At 39.7% G+C, this 19064-nt stretch overlaps 2 protein-coding genes across 5 annotated transcripts in view; one reads left to right on the forward strand and one right to left on the reverse strand.

Moving 5' to 3' along the window:
* LRRC31 (leucine rich repeat containing 31) overlaps positions 1-12676 on the forward strand; it is a 26882-nt gene extending 14206 nt beyond the window's left edge. Inside the window, exons 8-11 of one of the 3 annotated variants that reach the window (XM_033122633.1) lie at positions 806-973; positions 4498-4665; positions 7166-7493; positions 12547-12676. In XM_033122633.1, the coding sequence (XP_032978524.1) occupies positions 806-973; positions 4498-4665; positions 7166-7493; positions 12547-12613 (731 nt within the window). In that variant the 3' untranslated portion in view covers positions 12614-12676. Of the gene's footprint in view, positions 1-805; positions 974-4497; positions 4666-7165; positions 7494-7811; positions 8172-12546 lie in introns of those variants that run through there. The other 2 variants (XM_033122640.1, XM_033122650.1) reach the window with 2 other exon arrangements.
* LRRIQ4 (leucine rich repeats and IQ motif containing 4) lies at positions 8208-18773 on the reverse strand. 2 transcript variants are annotated; one of them, XM_033122672.1, is made up of 5 exons: positions 17738-18773; positions 15304-15477; positions 13908-14046; positions 12101-12297; positions 8208-8360 (listed from the first exon to the last, which is right to left on the reverse strand). In XM_033122672.1, exons 1-5 carry the CDS (start codon positions 18755-18757, stop codon positions 8208-8210), a joined length of 1683 nt encoding a protein of 560 aa, XP_032978563.1. In that variant the 5' UTR covers positions 18758-18773. The 2 variants fall into 2 exon arrangements, with proteins under 2 accessions (XP_032978563.1, XP_032978554.1); XM_033122663.1 differs by lacking the exon at positions 12101-12297 and having other exon boundaries at positions 8237-8360.
* Between the last annotated feature and the right edge of the window lie 291 nt (positions 18774-19064).

Consider the following 19064-nt stretch of genomic DNA (forward strand, 5'->3'; position numbering starts at 1 on the left):
TGAATGAATGACTCAATGGCCAAGAATGAAAAGAATTTTTAAGTTGTCTTTAGTACAGTTTGGGGAAGAAAACAGTAAAATATATTTTTAGGTCTAACATCTGTCTATTAGACCTGCTAAGTTATTTCTTAGGCTCTTATTCCTCAATTTGGGAAAATGAGAAGTGTTCAAGCTGTTCGTGAAGATTTTAAAGTAACAAAACAATCCCTTTTTGAGCTCCAGGTAGAGTTTTATTGGGGTATAATTATCCCCTTTATTTATGAGTGTCATACCCGGGGGACACACTCCTGAGTTATCAGTCCACCAGATTCCAAATAATGAATTTCCCTTGGTACGACTGAATAACATGAATATCACATCTCATCTTGTTACTCAGAGGAAGATGAAGCTGCTAGAGGACCTCAGTTGTTACCACTGGTGTAATAGCGGAATTAGCCTCGCATCTACAGCCACCAACATGGGTGAATGGTCCTGGAAAGCTAATAATTACTTAATCACTGTAGCAAATTGCACTGTTCTCCTTCTGCTTAATTTTGAAAAGATGGAAATGAAAATACACCCTGTTGATGTATTATGTATTAAGTGCATAATACCTTATGATGTCATGTAATTAAACATTCTTCTATGTGCTCATTCTAGATAGTGAAAGGGCTGGTTTCTGTGGTGTGTAAGACTGTGTAAGGGAGGGCAGGGCTCAGACCGGAGAGAGCTGGGCTTGCCGATCAAGAACATTGTGGGAACCAAACACCCAGAAGACTCTTTGTGAGATGGTGCCTAAAACATGTCACTGTTACTATTTTAACAGCCCAGGTTATCCCTTTACTCTCGAATCTTCAAGAATTGGATTTGTCCACCAACAAAAACATGGGCAGCTCTTCTGAAAACCTACTCAGCAGGCTCCGATTTTTACCAGCATTGAAGTCATTACTAATCAACAACTGTGCTTTGGAAAGGGAGACTTTTACTGCCCTCGGTAAGAGAATTTCCCAGGAGGCCACAGTACAGTAACACCTGAGGTGGGGTCGGGGGGCAGGGTCTTTCTTTCCCTACATGTCAATTTCTTTCCAAGACTCAGCCATAGGCAAAGGTGAGAAGTACAAATTTGTCTTCTTTTCAGGAAATATACTTTTGTAAAAGTGACCTTCTGAAGAGCACATAAATGACTGGCATTTGCACATTGAGCATTTAAAATTTAAAGTGTATATAACCAACTCTGGAGAACCACATCCATGGTAACTTGTAATTTCAATAAGGCACCAATATAAGTTGGGATTGCTGTCTGATGGGAAAAGGAAGGCAATTACTCATGTGTAAGCCTAGCATCTACTTCCCAACAGGGTTTGCTGTTCTCTCAGGGCTCTGGGCATGCCTGCAGGTCATGGATACAGCCCAGCTTACACCAAGGGTCTAATGAATTTGACATTTCTGCCTATTCAGGGGCAAAAGCATCACCAGCGAGTAGAGAGAGTCTTTTTGAGGCAAAGGGATTTTGCAGTATTTCCTCAAATATACTATCCAGGCAACCAGCACTTTGGGCACATGGTACCTTGTGATGGGGGGGTCCCCCATACAACGTTTAGTGATTCACTAGAAGGACTCACAGGTCTCTGCATGTAGTCATACCACTTTTGAGATTACAATGAAAAGATAAAAAGGAAAATCAGCAAAGGGAATGGTGCATGGGGCAAAGTCTGGGGGCAACAAAACACAAGTTTCCAAAAGTCCTCTCCCAGTAGAATCACACAGGACACACTCCATTCCTCCAGGAAGTTGTGATGATATGTGTGAAATCCTGTCCACTGGGGAGACTTGCCTGAACTTTCAAGCCCAGGGTCTTTCTTGGGGTTGGTCACACAGGCACCCTCTGCCTAGCACATACCAAAATTCCAGACTCACAGAAAGAAAGCTGACGTTCAGCATAAATTATTTGTACACGGACACTTTAGGCACAGTGAACCACCCTTATTCAGGGAATGGTGGGAACACTTCCAAATTCCAATTTCCCAAATGTCACCGAAGGGCCAACCTTGCAAGTCAGCCTTCCTAGGGAGAGCAGTCTCACGCCTTGTGGGTTTACTCTTTTTCACACATCTGCATAAGACTAGAGTGGTTGGATTCTGGTGCTTCCTAGATTAGGATGAAAACAGTCCTTCCCTCTGACCTCCCAAGTGTTGTCAGTTGACACTTCCTTAAAAATTGTACTATGGACCAGACAAGGGCTGTTATTAATGAAATAAATGTATTCTATAATAAGTAGCTATTTATTAATATCTATTGATAGAAATAAATGCATATAATTTATCCCAAATTCTAAGAACTCTATATTTAAGGTACTTTTGTGCCCATTTTCAGCCCAAATGTTTTTTTCAGCCCACAAAAACTTGGTCTTTGTCATGTACTGCTCCCAGCTTTTCTCATCTCATTGTCCACACGTCTGGATGACACAAAGTTGCAGATATGTACCTTTCAGATCAGGAGTTCTTAATGTGAAGACCATGGACCACCCCCCACCCAGGTCAATCTGTAGTTAATCTATAGTTATACTTGGGGAAGGGGGCTGTGAACTCCCTAAAATTGATTGCAATTATTCTGTGGGGGGAGTGCATGGTACCTTTCCTGGCTCCAATGTATGCGGAATCAGGTTGTCTGAAATCAAATCCTGGCACTGGCTCTTGAGACCTGAGGTACTGAACATCTCTGTGCTTTGGTTTCCTTGTCAGGAAAATGTAAAATGAAATACTAATATCCTACCTCATAGGGTGTATGGATTAAATAGGTTAATGCATGTAAAGTTCATGGGAAGATGCCTGGCACATAGTAAATGTCCAATAAATGTTAGTTGTTGATATTATTATGGGGAGAGAGTCTATAAATTCCATTTAAAAAATATATTGGATCTTATCACTACCCAGTGGCTGCCCGTAACACCTCTGGTAAAATTCAAATTCCTTCATGTGGTCTAAAAGGCCCAGATGATCTGGCCCCAGAAACTCTCAGCCACTCTCCCCCTTGCTCCCTGAACTGAGCCTTAGCTGATTTCTTTCAGTTCCTTCATATCACCAAGCTCTTTCCTGCCTCTATGCCTTCTTCTTCCCTGGAATTTACTATCCCACCCCACCCCCCCATTCTTTCCTGAGGAGTGCTGACTTCAGGTCTCAGTGTAAACATCCCCTTCTAAAACACCTCCTTCTAAGACTTTAGAAGCCCCTGTATCTTCTTTACAGCCTTTATCAAAATTTATGATTATGTGTTTATTTGTGTGATTTTTTAATGTCCATATTTCTCTCAGACTGTAACCTTCTTCAGAGCAAAGACTGTATTTATTCTTCACTGCACATCCAGAGCACTTTTTAGGTATTTCGACATATTAGTTAAGTACGTAAGTAGATGCATAGATAGACAGATTAACTTCTCAAAGGGGTCTCTAATCCTTAAAATGGTTAGGTAAGCACACAAGCACACACCACCACCACCACCATCACCATACATTCCATTGCTCAGACTAATGTTCAGTTAGAAAAGTTCCACAAAAAATAAATTTGGGGACAATATAATGTTTCATAGATTTACTTCCTAGTTGGAAAATGTTGAACATTTTTTTAGAAAATTGGATTTTTAATTTTGTATCTTCTGTCATCAGAAGACACAGCTCTTTCCAGTTATAGCTGTACAATCAATGGATCAATCATAATCAAGTAGGTATTATACTAAATTACATCATCTAACAAAAATCTATCATTCAATTTGAATTAAAAAGTAAGTCAAGTAAATATATATTTCTCTACATTACTTTTAGAAGGAAAAAAAAGTTCCATTTGTTATTGACAGGTCTCTGTACCAAATGACTGGAAGGGGTTTTCTTATTAGATATTATAAAAGATTACATATTTGCCCTTGAATATATTTTATTCTTTAGAAAGAAGGCAGAGTAACTTAAAGTGTAATTAACTCCTATACTTTGTGAATTAGTTGTTCTGATTAATTTTAATGTTAGGGGAAACTGAGAATTAAGCAGAAAAATATTTTAATTTCCTTTTAGACAACTTTCCAAACTATAATATTTCTTTTGGTCTCTGTAACTGCAGTTAAGTAAACACAAATATATTTTTGTGTTTTAGTCCCAGAGAGGTTTGGTCCTATCTCTGAGTTACAGCCGTTGACTATACAGTGGAATATGTAAAAGTGGGACATACTCTGGAAATCTTGACTAGCTGTCCAAACTCTTTTCCTCTTTCTCCTTCTTAAATGTGAAAGAAAGAAGTCCCAGTTGATAGTGAATTCCATTTCATCAAGTTTTACTTTTCTAAGGTTTCTGACATTTCTCCCAAATAGAAACATAAATTGAGGCCATGAATTTCAGGCAGGAGAAAACGGTCCCTACGACTTTCTCAACCTCAGTTATGTCAGTACATTGCCCTAGGCTCGGTTCCCCAAATTCAAAGCTTGTGACCTCTAACAAAGCCTAAATTATTGCTATTCTCATTGCTATCGTTTTAGCTGAAGCTTCCATTCACCTCCCTGCTCTGGAAGTATTCAACCTTTCTTGGAATAAATGTGTTGGTGGCAACCTGGAGCTGCTTCTGGAAACACTCAAACTTTCAATGTCCCTTCAAGTGCTGAGGCTGAGTAGCTGTTCCCTGGTGACAGAGGATGTGGCTCTCCTGGGTTTGTATCTCTGAATTCCCAAGCCGTCCTGGCAATCAGAGCCCAGTGTGCCTGCCCAGCAAGCCCAGGGGAGGGAGGTGGAGAAGGCAGCGAGGCCTGGAACTAAGCCTTCCGCTCAGCAGCTGCTTAGGAGAGATCTGGTTAAAACAAATACGGGGAATTTTAAAACCAAAAAGACAGTGGAAAGTGTTTCGTAAAAGAAGACTGACATAGATGTGGTGGTGGGAGATTCCTGCTGGGCGATCCCATACATGAGAACCTTTGGTGTTCTCTAGCCAACTCAGTGTTAACCAAACTTCCGTCATCTGGCCTGACAATTAAGTTCGCGAACTTGTTGCAACAATGTTGCTAACCTTTTTTTGATATCAGAGGGATTATTCATAATGAATTTGTACCAACTGGACAAACAGTTAACCAAGTTTACTATTTGGAAGTGCTGAAAAGGCTACATGAAAGTTACATGGCCTGATTCGTGGCTCTTGCATCGTGACAATGCACCAGCTCACACGGCACTGCCTGTGAGGGAGTTTTTAGCCAGTAAACAAATAACTGTATTGGATATTCTCCCTACTCACCTGATCTGGCCCCCAATGACTTCTTTATCTGAATATAAAGAAAATATTGAAAGGAAGTTATTTTGATGATATTCAGGACATCAAGGGTAATACGACAGCTCTGATGGCCATTCCGGAAAGAGTTCCAAAATTGCTTTGAAGGGTGGACTAGGTGCTGGCATCAGTGCATAGCTTTCCATGGGGAGTGCTTTGAGGGTGACCTTAGTGATATTCAGCAATGAGATATGTAGCATTTTTTCTAGGACGAGTTCGCAAACTTAATAGTCTGACCTCATAAGGTACTCGCATGATTGGAAAATTCAAACTCTATAGAAAATGTAAAATGATGTCTGGGATTTGCTTTAAAATATTTAAAAAAGAAAAAAGAAAAAAAGGCAGAGGGGAGGGGACGGGAGGGGACTAAATGAGCCCAGATTGGTGTAATGAAGATAACTGTTGAAGCTAATGTTGGGGGCACAGGGGTTCACTCTCCTATTCTGTCAACTTTTTGTATGTTTGAAAATTCCCATAATAGAAAAGTTTCTAAAGAGAAAAAGTATGCATATTGTGTTTAACAGTTAGGTCTTAAGGATATGTTGCCAGCCAGACAGAAAGAAACACCCATCGATATGGACAGCTAGGTGCAGCTGTTGAGCATACATGCTGCCTAGCTCTCAAGGGAACTGTAGAATCAAACTTGTTGCAAATGAAAGTGATGGGGATGGAGCATCCCAATGGGTCTGGAAGCCATGATGTATGAGAAATGATTGAAAGACTAAGGCACATTTAATCCTAAAGGGGGAAAATCTGAGAGGACCAAACTGTTGTCCAACAGTGCAGGGCTGGCACGAGGAAGAAGCTGAGGTTTCCAGCAGGCTGAGGTGGGCAATGGGGGAAAGTCACCCGAGGGGCAGACGGGGGCCCAAAGGAAGGGCTTCCTCCTGCTGAGAGCTGCTTCACTCCGTTGGGGCAACCTGAAAGCGTGCTTCAGGCAGAATCAGGCTGGTCACCACAGAGAAATTGTGAAAGGGATTCTTTTCAGCCTGGAGGTTGAATGAAGAGATCTCCAGGGTCCCTTGCAACTCAGCTTCTGCACTAGTCTTCTCAACTCTGTAATCCATTCTGACTTTTGGCTGAAAAGGAAAGCATGTGCTATTTGTCTTGCCTGTCTCCCCTACCTGCTCTTACAGAAGTTATCTTCTCTTAGCTTCATCATTAATTATTATTTATTAAGTACCATTGTAGGTAATACTGTGTGATACGTGCTATTCTAAGGGAAAATTGTTCTGTGTATTAGAGTTCTCTCAGTTGAATTAGAAATTATGTAGGTATATTTTGCACATGGAAAGTGCTTAATTAAATAATCATTGACTGAAGAATGACAGAATGAATGAGCAATGAACAATTGAACAATATTAATCAGCAAGAAGACTATTTATTAATGTTCTTCAGTTAAAGCCAATGAGCCATCACGTCTCACATTTAATTAGAGGTTAAATTAGAGCTGGGACCCCAGAGTAAAGAGCAGTAACTTGACCAAAAAGATATTCTCTGGGTTGGGATTTGGAAAGAGAAAAAAAAACCCATTTTCAAGCTGTACGTGAGATGTACAGAGAGGAAATTTTTTACTAAAATCATTTCAGATGCCCTGAATGAAGCTGCTAGCTACCGTGTTTCCCCGTAAATAAGACCTAACCGGAAAATAAGCCCTAGCATGATTTTTCTGGATGACATCCTCTGAACATAAGCCCTAATGCATCTTTTGGAGCAAAAATTAATGTAAGACCCGGCCTTATTTTCCGTGAAACATGGTAATAACAAATCGCTACTAATTCCCAATCTTGTTATTGCTAATCCTGGAGCTAGTGTTGTGTTATAGGAAGTGGGAACCACCATGGTAGAAAGTATTCTTGTATTTTAACAGTTAGAGTGATTTTGTTTTTCAGCATTGGTAATACAGACCGGTCATTTGGCCAGGCTGCGGAAGCTGGACCTGAGCTATAATGACAGCATCTGTGATGCAGGATGGGCCCTCATCTGCCAAAACCTGGGGCTCCTCAAGGAGTTAACCGAGCTGGATATTAGCCTTCGGCCATCAACTTCTCGGGACTGTGGACAATGGTTTAAACACTTGCTTTGTGCCGTGGCCAAACTCCCTCAGATCACTGAAATAGGAATGAAAAGATGGATCGTCCCAGCTCCACTGGAGGAAGAACTAGAATGCTTTGACCAAGATCACAGAAGCAACATTCGCTTTAACCACGATGGCTTTGAGTAAGTTGATTTCCCAAGTTCACATATGTGACTCCATTTATATCACATTCTTGGAATGAAAGTATAGAGATGGACAACGGCTTAGGGATTGGGGGAGGGAGAGGTGGTAGGTGTGTCTAAAAGGAATAACACAGTAAAGACTTGTGGTGATGGAATAATTCTATATCTTGATAGTGGTGGTGGCTACACGAAACTACATGTGACAAAACTACATTGACACACACACACACACACGAGTGTATGTACAACTGATGGAATCTGAATAAGTTCTGTTGATGATACTAATGTAGATTTTCTGGTTTTGTCATTGTATTATAGTTATGCAAGATGTCAACACTAAAGAGTACATGGACCTCTCTGTACATTTCCTTGGAACTTCCCGTGAATATGTAATTATATCGAAATTAAAAGTTTTTAAAGCAGACAGAATAGGATGAAGAATCTCCACGTACCTATCATCTGCTTCCACAGTTATTAACTTACGGCCAGGCTTGTTTCATTTTGATCCCCCACACGGACTTCTCCCTGATTTATTCTGAAGCAATTCCCAGGCATCATATCTTTTTCTCCACAAATGTTTCAGTAAAAGAATCTTTATTTTTATACATAACCATAATTCTATGAATAATTTTAGTGTGGTAGGCATCTAACTCCTGTGCATTTTGCCTTCTTAATCCATCAGGGTTCATTACCTCAAATCATTCATTTATAGAATTATTTCTTCTTTTCCTTTACAGGTTTTCCTTTCACATCCTTCTTTCCTTTCTTATCTTTTGGAGAAGCCTTTCCTTTCTTCCGTAATTTTACCAGTTCTTCGAATCTCCCAAGTCCTTTCCGTACCATCATTGCACGCCACCATGCCTGAATCTGAAAGTGAGATAAACCCAGACAGCATTAGCTGGTTTCACTACAGGCCAGGCTGGTTACATCTCTTTGTTCTGACATGTGGTTTTAAAGATGTGGAGAATGCAATATGATTAGAACTCTAAACCTTGGGTGTTTTTTTTTCTCAATTGGCCAGTCATCCAGGCAAATTTTTAAAAAAGTATTTAGTGCTTCTATGCAACGGTCACTGTTCTAGACCTTTGGGAAACAGCCGTTAACTACTGATGTCGCTGACTTTGTAGAGTTCCCATTCCAGTGAGGGGAAGAAACAATAAACACATGGATGTATAATTAGATAGATGGTGTGACGTGCCCTGGAGATGACAGTACACAAGAAGGGGAATCAGGTGCCTCTACCCTGCCTTCCCTCTTGTCACTGGACGTTCTGTGCCCCTACCTACAGCCAGCCCTCACTGGTCCTCACCTGATCCTATTTCCTCCCACACACTCAGGAACATCTCTCCTCTAGTGGACATTTTGAACTTCTAGAGCAGGGGCGTCCAAGGGCCATATGCGGTAAAATACACAAACAGCCGGGCCACTCACTCGAGGTGAAGTACGTATTGCCTCACCTGGTTTATTTAAGTAAACTAAATATATTTTTGGAATTTGCTGTGGGCCAATTAAAAATGGATTGCGGGCCGCAGTTTGGACACCCTTGCTCTAGAGCCTCCAGAACTGCGAGAAAATAAATTTCTGTCGTTTAAGTCAGTCTAAGGTATGTTGTTATGGTCGCCTGAGCTAATAACTAAGGCAGTCATTTTCCAGTGAGCCCCACCTTGACCATCTCATTTAGAGTGAACTGCCCACAACACACACACACACACACACACACACACACACACACACACACACAACCTCTGGCAATTTCTCTTCCCTTTAGCTTGAACTTTTTTCCAATACCACTTATCACTTTCTAACATAGTATATAATCTTATGTTTTATTTTTCATGTTTTCATTCCCATCACACTAGACTTTAAGTGATATGAGGAAATATTTTTCTCTTTTGTTCACTCATGTATTTCCACTGCCTAGAACAGTGCCTGGTACATAGTAGAAGCTCAATAAATATCTTTTGAATGAATGAGCGAGTGAATGAGTGAGTGAGTGAGTGAGGTGGCTGGGGGTATGCTGTTTTATATAAGGTAGATCAAGAGCCATTATGAGGATATTTGCGCAGAGACTGAACTAAGTGAGGGCAGAGTCTTGTCCATATCTGGGCAGAGGGAGGAGCCAGTTTTAAGACTCTGAAGCAGGAGCATGCTTGGGCCTTGGAAAAACACCAAGGATCCTGTCTGTGACTCATGTAAAGTGAAAATGGGGAAAGATGAGATGGGGAGTGAAAGCAGCAAATCAGTTAGGGTGATGATTTTCCAGGGGAACAGTGTTGCCCTCTAGAGGTATTCTGGAAATTTACAGGGCTTTTTGTTTTAAGGTTTAGCAGTCTTCAATCGCCTGGTCCACAAAGGCTTTTCCAAGGCTGTGCAGGCTTGTACAGTTTGGAAGCAATCCATTTCCAGAGCTTCCACTTCCATATGTACCCCTTCCTAAAATGTATCTGCCTAGGAACACAGCTGCTGATTCTCCATTCCCACCTCCCACTTCACAACTCTCCCTCTGGCACACCTCTCATCCACATGAATCTGACTGCAGTGTGTTGTCCTGGACTCCAAAAACTTCAGGGACACCAAAAGAGGGAACAATTCAAAATAGTCTTACTGATGTTGGCTCTAAGGAAAGGGTAACCAATCCTTTTGCCTTCCAACTCCGCCTTCAAGAAAACTGAAGGAAAACCAATTGATTTGTCCACTAAGAGCTTGTTATCTGTTTTGGGGGGTATAAATCTGGAAAAAGTTCAAGAGATGTGTAAGGCATTGCCATTTAAAACAAAATATAGACCATGAAAACAAGGCTTCTGCCATTCTTATTAACTCATGTATGTGAACATGGGTTCTCAGCACTTCATCTGTTAAACAAAAAAACAGGAATAGAACTGATGTCAAACCCTCTCCTCCTAGCAATAAGTAATATTTATGCAAGGATATATAAACTGTGAAAAAGTCTCTCTCATTTGTATATGTAGTTCCTCCAAATCCTATAGGTCTAATAGTTAAATATCAAAATTTACAATAGATATTATATTGTTTTGGTCAATTTTAAACTATTAATAATTGCAATATGACTAATAAAATGTAATAATCCAGAACATTAAAAACCCTGTGGTCACAGAAAAAAATTTCAATTTTAAAATTTTATTTATATAAATTGTTGCCTAGAAGTATGAAAGGTGATCTATAAATGACTTAGAATTATATATATAAAACATTAAGATCACCTGAAATTAATAATAAAATAAATTTTAAAAAAACATTAAGATCAATTCTGACAGGCAAACAAAACAGAAATATATATTCAAAAAAAGATATGGCAACATTTCTGCCTGTAAAATAAGAGCTTGTTCAAGTATTTTGTAAATTGATGTTGACTGACATATCCAATCAAAATGGTATTTAGATCCCATTGGATATATTTAAAATATTGATCTAATAACTCTGTTGGAAGTTGTCAATACTTAAAATTCACTGGAAAGTAAATATTTTGCAATGATTTAAACTTAGTGGCAAAAAATTTTAAATATCAACTTTAAAATGTGCAAGATACATGTTTTTTTCAAAATGCTTTTAAGAAGTTTCCAAAAAGTATTATTTTCATTCTTCCAATGTAGTCATTCCTGAGTATATACATATTAAAATAAGTATTTTAATATGTTAGTTTCCTTTTCTTTTTCCTTTATGTTACAGCGCAGGCATTATCTTCATTTGTTAAAATTATGTGGTTTTGGTAGGTATTGTCTATGAGTTTAATTTCAGAAAAGTAAAAGAGGTATCACATAATATTTATCATAAAAGGGAGGGCATTGAGTCTGGTGCAGTTGAGCGCCATCGATAGTGGGTCTTGCAGACAAAGGCTATCTCTTACTCCAGGGAAAATGGAGAAGTGTCGATTTTAGCACAGGAGCAACTGATCGACCTGTGATGTTTTCACAGCATCAGTCTGACTATTAAGTCGAAGGTACATTTTAGAGAGAGCAGGTGTGGAAGTAGGGACACTAGTTAGAAGACTCACGCAGTCATCTGGTGAAACGATATGTGAGACGATGCGGAGGGCAGTGGACCAACTGAGTAAAGAATACTGACCATTTACTGAAATGGACACATTCCCAGTAGGTCTAGGGTTTCCTTATGTCTCCATGGGCTTGAGGGGCAAGGAGGACAGTGACAGGGTTCTTAGCCCTTTGATCCTAGTTAGTGGCGGAGCAGAGCTCAGGTCTTTAGACCACGGCTCCTTGTAAATGCTTTCATTTCTAATTTTTCAGCCTTTTCTTACTGACTTTGTTAATCTCAGCTTTTTACTCCAGTGAATAGCCCAAGAATTTTACATCGTTTTGGAATTTGAAGTTTTGGCTTCTTTTGTCTCTTTGTTTGTTTCTTATCTGACAAAATGATAGGGAACAATAAAAGACAAAAATGCTAGGATGATGTTCAATAATTCTCTCCCTTCACCCTGGGGATATAAAAGTAAATAAGAGCCTCTACTTGCAACGAAGACAAGGTAGAGATGTGTAAAAAGCAGCCCCACTGGGTAACCTATAATGTGTTTAACACTAACCCCTCTCCAAAGCAACTGTGACTATATTATCCAGATTTTTGGCTGTTTTTACCTTTGTTGCTATTATTTTCATCTCTCTTTTCTCCTTGAGATATGTCAATATAGCCTCTCTGCCTTCGGTGCATACGTCTATTGGGGGTTCTTCCATGGGATTGTCCATCAGTGTCAGAACCTTTAGATTCACTAGACAATCTAAATTCTCCGGAAGATGGGTGAGCAAGTTGTCCTCAAGCAGTAATTCCTTCAAAGCTGAAAAAATTTTTTTAAATGATGGGTTTATCTTAAAAACAGGCAAAATTCAAAATGTGTGTTCATTAGTCCAATCACTTTGAAATGTTTGTTTCCTACTGTGCCATGTTACAAAAGATATCAGATTTAATGAGGCAAACCCAAGTTCTCTTCTTTATAACAACTCAAAGTTGTTGGAGCTGGTGTAAATGCTAAGTATTAGGGACAGGAAAATAGTAAAAAAAATCTGAGAATGTTTCATTCCTCCAGGGACCAAGAACAGGATAAAAATGTATGGTCAGGAGAATTACTAAGAAGTACGGCGATCGGTAGATGACTGGATTAAGAAACTGTGGTACATTTATACAATGGAGTATTACGCAGCCATAAAGAAGAAAGAAATCTTACCATTTGCAACAACATGGATGGACCTAGAGAACATTATGTTAAGTGAAATAAGTCAGACAGGGAAAGATAAGTACCATATGATCTCACTTATATGCGGAATCTAAAGAAAAGAATAAGTGAATGAACTAATCAGAAACAGTTTTGGAGACAAAGAGGAAAAACTGAGGGTTGCTAGATGGGCGGGGGGGGTAGGGGTAAGGGGGAAGGTGAGGGGATTAGAAAACAATCAGTAACCACAAGATGGCCACGGGGTTTGAAAATTAATCTGGGGAACGTAATTTAGTGGTTACCAGAGGGTAAGGGGGGTGGGGGGTGGGAGATGAGGGTAAGGGGGATCAAATATGTGGTGATGGAAGGAGAACTGACTCTGGGTGGTGAACACACAATGTAATTTATAGATGATGTGATACAGAATTGCACACCTGAAATCTATGTAATTTTACTAACAATTGTCACCCCAATAAATTAAAAAAAAAAAAAAAAGAACGGCATACCCACCCCCCAGCCTCTAATCTTTGAATGTCTTATGGGTAGGCAACAGCTTCTAGTCATATTCCTTCATCTCCCTTTCATTAAAGAATAGTCATAGTTTTAAAACATATCCATAAACCTGAAGATTCAGCATATTCTGGCAAAAAAACTGTTTTGTTCTGACCCAAGTAGGAGCTCAGAAAAAGTTTGAGTGACTGGATGGATTGATGGATGTACAAGAAAAGAATGATTTAGCCTTGTGGAAAATGTTTGAGTGTTTAAATATGAATCGTGTATGACTTTTCATGTCAATGATGTAGCTCTAAAAGCCTCTCTCCCCTTGCTGATTTCACCACTCTGGTGAAAATATTTTTCCTTTTATTCAAGTGACTTAGTGATCTAATACAAACGCACTGCCGGACCACCAACTCCAAATTCTGGCATGTAGTAGGTATTCAGTAACTTATTGTTGGTGGCGTAACGACTATGGATGAAAGCTAATTTCCTTAGAAGTGGCTATTTACTTTTCCCTTCCTAATAAATAATCTAGCTGCCTTTGTGAGGCTCCTGGCTGTACCGGTCAGGTACCCGGCCTTCCCCATATCACTAACCCTGCAAGGCTCCTGGGGTAGGTCCAAGCTCTCTAAACAGAAGATTGGTCTTTAGTAAAGCAACGAAGCCCTCATCATGGGAAATGCTGGCCTTAAACGACAAGGCCCTAAGGACCCTAAGGATCTACTAAGATTCCTTACCTTGTGCTTGGCAGATGGCATCTGGAAGCTGCTTAAGCAGATTATGGCAGCAATCAAGAATTTCCAGATTAGGCAATGCCCCTAAGGAAACTGGCAGATACTCCAGATGGTTGTTATCTATGTACAGCTCTTTAAGTCTCTGAAACAACATAGAGTATTCCATAATGATCCTTACATTAATACATGAATTATAATAACCAGAATCACCTGTGAGTTCCCATGCTCTTTCAATGAGGGTTAGTATGTATTGGAATAAAGGGGAAAACATTTTTAAAGACCATTATCAAAAACATAAAATTATTTTTGGGTTAGCTATTAGATGTGGTCCCCATCTATGCGGGGAAAAGAGAACATGGGACTCTAGTGTTTGTTTGTTTCACAAGAACTTCATGGAAAAATAATTTGGATCATTTAACTACACATACCCTTTGTTGCCTTTCAATAGCTAATTGACTGTGGCAGTTGCCATAGAAGTGTAATTTCCTCAAATATCAATCCAATAGCACCCAAGGGGAGGTAGCCAAAATGTACAAATAATGGGTTAACTATTTTCAAATTCACTGGGCAAAAATTTGTTTGCATTTTACCCAAAGATTTTGGAGTGTGGCATGATATATACAAGGAACACGATGATGAACAGAGTTCCATGAACATAGGGCAAAGGAATGGAAAATTAGGAATAGGAACCATGTGTCATAGGTGAGAAGTATCTGTGCTGTGCATACGCACCATCACTCAGGTCCATGACTGGGGCTTACGCAGTGGCCCACACCTATTTTATCAGTATTAAGAGTGCAGTACCAGGAACATGAAAAAAGTAACAATTCCTTCAAGTATGTGTCTAGATAAAAACACACTGGTATGGCTACTTTGAATAAAGTTATCTTGTTGCTTTGCTAGCATTTAGGACAGTGCTGTGGACCCATCTTCAGCGAACCTGGTGCAAGAGTGAAATAAACCATGATGTGCCTTTCACGTAGGGCGGGAGGTCACACTTGCCCATCCAAAATGCAGGCTCCCGGCCATGTCACCTGTACGATACTTTAAGTTCAAAATAGTACAGTTTTCAGGGGCTACTTTTAAAGGATGGAAACTAAATGGAAAGCAGTATGGCTCAATTTCTGCAAATAAAACATGCCAAACAACACAATGGAAAGGACATAGCCAATAGCAATCACAGTAAAATTTTCTTTGGGTATAAATCTGGGGGGGTGTTCAGGAAGACAATGGAAACCTCAAAGTGTAATAATAACTGCTTGTTTGGAGCTGGAAGTCTGTCTAGTATGGTTGATTCCACATGCAGCCTGTGGAGACACGGCCATGTTTTCTCAATATCAGCCCTTTTAAGGAATGAGTAGACAAGTACTTCTTTGCCTGCTCATTTGGGGAGGCTTACCTGTAGTCTCCAAATGTGTTCTGACACATGCGTTAACTTGGATCCCTGATCTTGCCCAATGTATAATTTCTCTAAAGACTCTAAAGAAAGGATTTCTTCTGGAAATGAAAAAAACTGATTCCCGGTTAGTCCAAGTATCTTCAGTTTTGAAAGTGAGCCAAAGTCTGAAGGTAACTAGAAGTATTCCAAAAAGGTAAATTTCAGGTTAAGATTATTTTTAACTATTTCAAGATTATTTTAATTATTTTTAAGAAAATAAATTGGGCTTTTAGTTTTGAGGCAGATTGTTAAGTAATAGAGCAATTTAGCAATTCCTACTGATGACAAGTTTGCACATATATTTGCATATATAGTATTTATACTTATAGATCTACAGTCTGAAGTTCCAGTTTTTCTGGGAGACTCTCTGTTCCTCACTTTTATGCACTGCTTTAAATTGGGGTGATTTTTAACCTACTTTATTGCAAATTTTTAAATTGTATTGCAGTAAATGCTTGACACTGCTGAAAGAAAAAGAACTAAAGTAATATTGCAATTACCCATAATTAATTCAGTTATTAGAACTGATCAATTTAATGACATGACCTCTCACCCTAAAAGGCTTTTTAACTCAGCAATTTTGAAACTTCTGTTGAAATCTCAGTTGGAAGCAAACAATGAAGACTAACTATGAAATCTTGTCCTATTTCTTCCCTCTAGTGAATACCAAGGCTTATGCGCCCTGTGCAGGTTTTAGATGGGTATTTTACAGAGTCCCAGACTTTCAGTGTTGGAAGGCCTTAAAAAGGTCCTCTGTTCTAACCCTCTACTATGGTGGTTGAATATTTTCCAGAGCTCACCATCCAGTCCATAGTTAAATACCATCTCCTAGAATGAAAAGCTCATTACCTTAGATGGAGACCTCTAATCATCAGATTTCCTTTTTTTTTTCCAAGCCAAAATCTGTGTCACTATTATGTCACCTATTGGTCTTTTTGGCCCTCTGGCCAAACTGTGTCCACTATAAAAGGAATTTCTTACGTCAGTGATGGAATAGGTGGAATCGTTGGGAGGATGGGCGGAGGGCTTCTCAAGGAACGTTTAAAACTTCCAAGGCGAGTTGCTACCTAAGTAGAGATTAAATCCTAGATTCTCTTCCTAAATCTTAAAGTTACCATCAAAACATTTACAACCTAAAAACAATTTTAAAACTCGATGGCAATTAGGAAAACAAAATACTCCCCACAAAGTTCTAGAAGTTGAAAATCAAGTAAAAGATTTTTAAAAAATAATAAAAAATACCTTTCAGGCCTAGGACTTTTATAATGTATGGTGAACACATGAGACTGGTGTCTACTGCCAGGAAAGACAGACCTATTACTCGGTTACTTTTCTCCTCTACAGTTGTCTTTTGCTTTTGACAGTAATCTGTTCTTTTTAACTTTCAAATATTAAAATGTAATAAATGCATGTGTACCCACTGTCCAAATCTTTGTTAATAAAATGAAATACTGCAATTAAAGTTGAGTTTCTCTACAATGCCCTCAGAGGTAGCCATCATTAGGAATTTAGTGAGTTTTTCTAGTTCATATTTTTATACTTTTATAACATGTAAATATCCATAAAATATGTGTTGTGTATATATGTATGTTTGTGTGATTAAAAATTTACAAATGGTACCATAGGGTTTTGCAATTTGGTGTTTTACTTTTTAGGAAACGTCACAATTTTGAGAGCTATCCACATTGGCACATATAGCTCCAGTTCACTTAAATTAGTATATAGTATTCCATTTTACAAATATACCACAACTTATTTGCTGATTCCTTTGACTGACATTTAGATTGTCTCCCATACTTCATGATTACCAATAATGCTATGATGCACATTTCTGAACACGCCACCCTGAGCACATGGGAGAAAGCTTCTCTAGGGATAAATCTGTGTTTGCAGTTTCCCATGAATGAAACATTAAGGCCTAAGTTTGTATGTGTCAGAAAAATATGCTGTTTAAGGAAATCCTATTAGAAGGTGCTCTTTGTTAAGAATATAGATACTGGAGCCCAGCAGCTCTGGGAGGGAATCCTGGCTGCATCACTTACAGGTGTGTGGCCTTGACAAGTTAGTTAAGCTCCCTGTGCCTCATTTTCCTCACATGTCACTGAGGATAACTTACCCACGTTAAAAAGTCATTGTGAGGATTAAATGAGATGTGTAAAACACTTTGCCCAGTGAAATCATATTTATAAATAAACATTAGCTACTATTTGATTACTATTGTTATTTTGGGGAAAATAATATAAACGATCATCTTGTTGGATATATTGGTTAACGCTGGATTTTCATCCATAAAGTCAGTTCGAATGTGCTGATGTTTCGATTCAGAACCACATCAACTTAGGAGAGGAAGAGCCCTTGAGGAGAGCATAGTGACAGCCAGGAAGGGAATCAGTACCTGCCGTATTTTATTATCATCCAGTGCCAGGATTTCCAAGTTCTTCAGTGCACAGAGCTGCAACGGGCAGCTTTCCAGATAGTTCTGGCTGAGATCCAGGAAGCGCAGGTTGACCAGCCGTCTGAGCGAGCGCCGCAGCCCCAGCAGGCCGGTGTTACTCAGGTAGAGCAGGTGCAGTGAGGTCCACTTGCAGATGAGACGTGGCATCTTCTCCAGGGGGTTCCCACTCAGCCCAACCTCCGTCATCTCCGAGAGCCCCTCCAGGGTGTGCGGGAGGGAGTGGAGGCGGTTGTCGGATAAATCCAGCACCGACAGTTTGCTACACTGGCACAGCGACTCGGGTAAGAAGTGCAGGCCATTATGGGCCACGTAGAACTTCTGCAGCCTCCTTAGGTTCCCAATGTCTTCTGGGATGACGGTTAGTTTGTTCTCATCGAGGTCAATGACCTCCAGGTTGTAGAGAACACAGAGCTCCGGCGGGAAAACTTCAAACTGGTTCTGCTTTAGGTAGATCTCCCTCAGTTTGGTCTGGTTCACAGTTTCCTTGGGCAGAGATTTCAGGTGGTTTTTGGCCAGCCCGAGCAGCTCGAGATGGTGCAGGGATTTACAAAGGACGATGGGGACCTCCTCCAGGTGGATGTTGTAGAGGCGGAGCTCCCGCAGCTTCCGATTGCAGCTGAGAACCTGAAGGGAGAAGGAGAGGAGAGGGTTGTCGCTCAGGTCCAGACCCTCCAGGTTGCTCAGGTTCCCCAGCTCGGGGCATAGCTCGCTCAGCTTGTTCTTGTTCAGGTAGAGGATTTTGACATTCTTTAAATGCTGAATGTCCTGGGGGATTTCTTCAATCTGGTTATTTTCCAGATGCACTTCTTCTAATTCTTTTAATTCTAAGATCTTCAGTGGAATGGTAGCCAAGCTCTGATTAGAAGCATCAATGAAAAATGTTCTATCAAAGGTTTGCTGTGGGTTATTTTTCTGAAGTCTTTTAGAATGTTCTACTAATTTTATGATGTCGTTTGACATGATTTTGATGGAAAATTCAAATATTCAAAACCTGAAATACAGTGAAAAGAAAGAAGAAAAAATCAGTTTACCTGCCACCAGACTTGGTATCCTGAAGAGAGATAAAATTAAAATTTAGTTGATTTAGTGCTTCACATTATGACACAGCAGAAAATGTAGGGTTTTTTGTTCCATGTTGGGAGAAGAATTAAAGTGTACATTCTGCTTCCTCCTAATAGGTTGACTAATGTCCAAACAAAGATGGTCTAATTTCCGTTTTTCAAAATGCTTATCTTGATTCTATTTCTAGGTGGAATGTAGAGGTTTG

Source organism: Rhinolophus ferrumequinum, chromosome 2 (assembly GCF_004115265.2).
Source record: "Rhinolophus ferrumequinum isolate MPI-CBG mRhiFer1 chromosome 2, mRhiFer1_v1.p, whole genome shotgun sequence".
Taxonomy (NCBI): Eukaryota; Metazoa; Chordata; class Mammalia; order Chiroptera; family Rhinolophidae; genus Rhinolophus; species Rhinolophus ferrumequinum.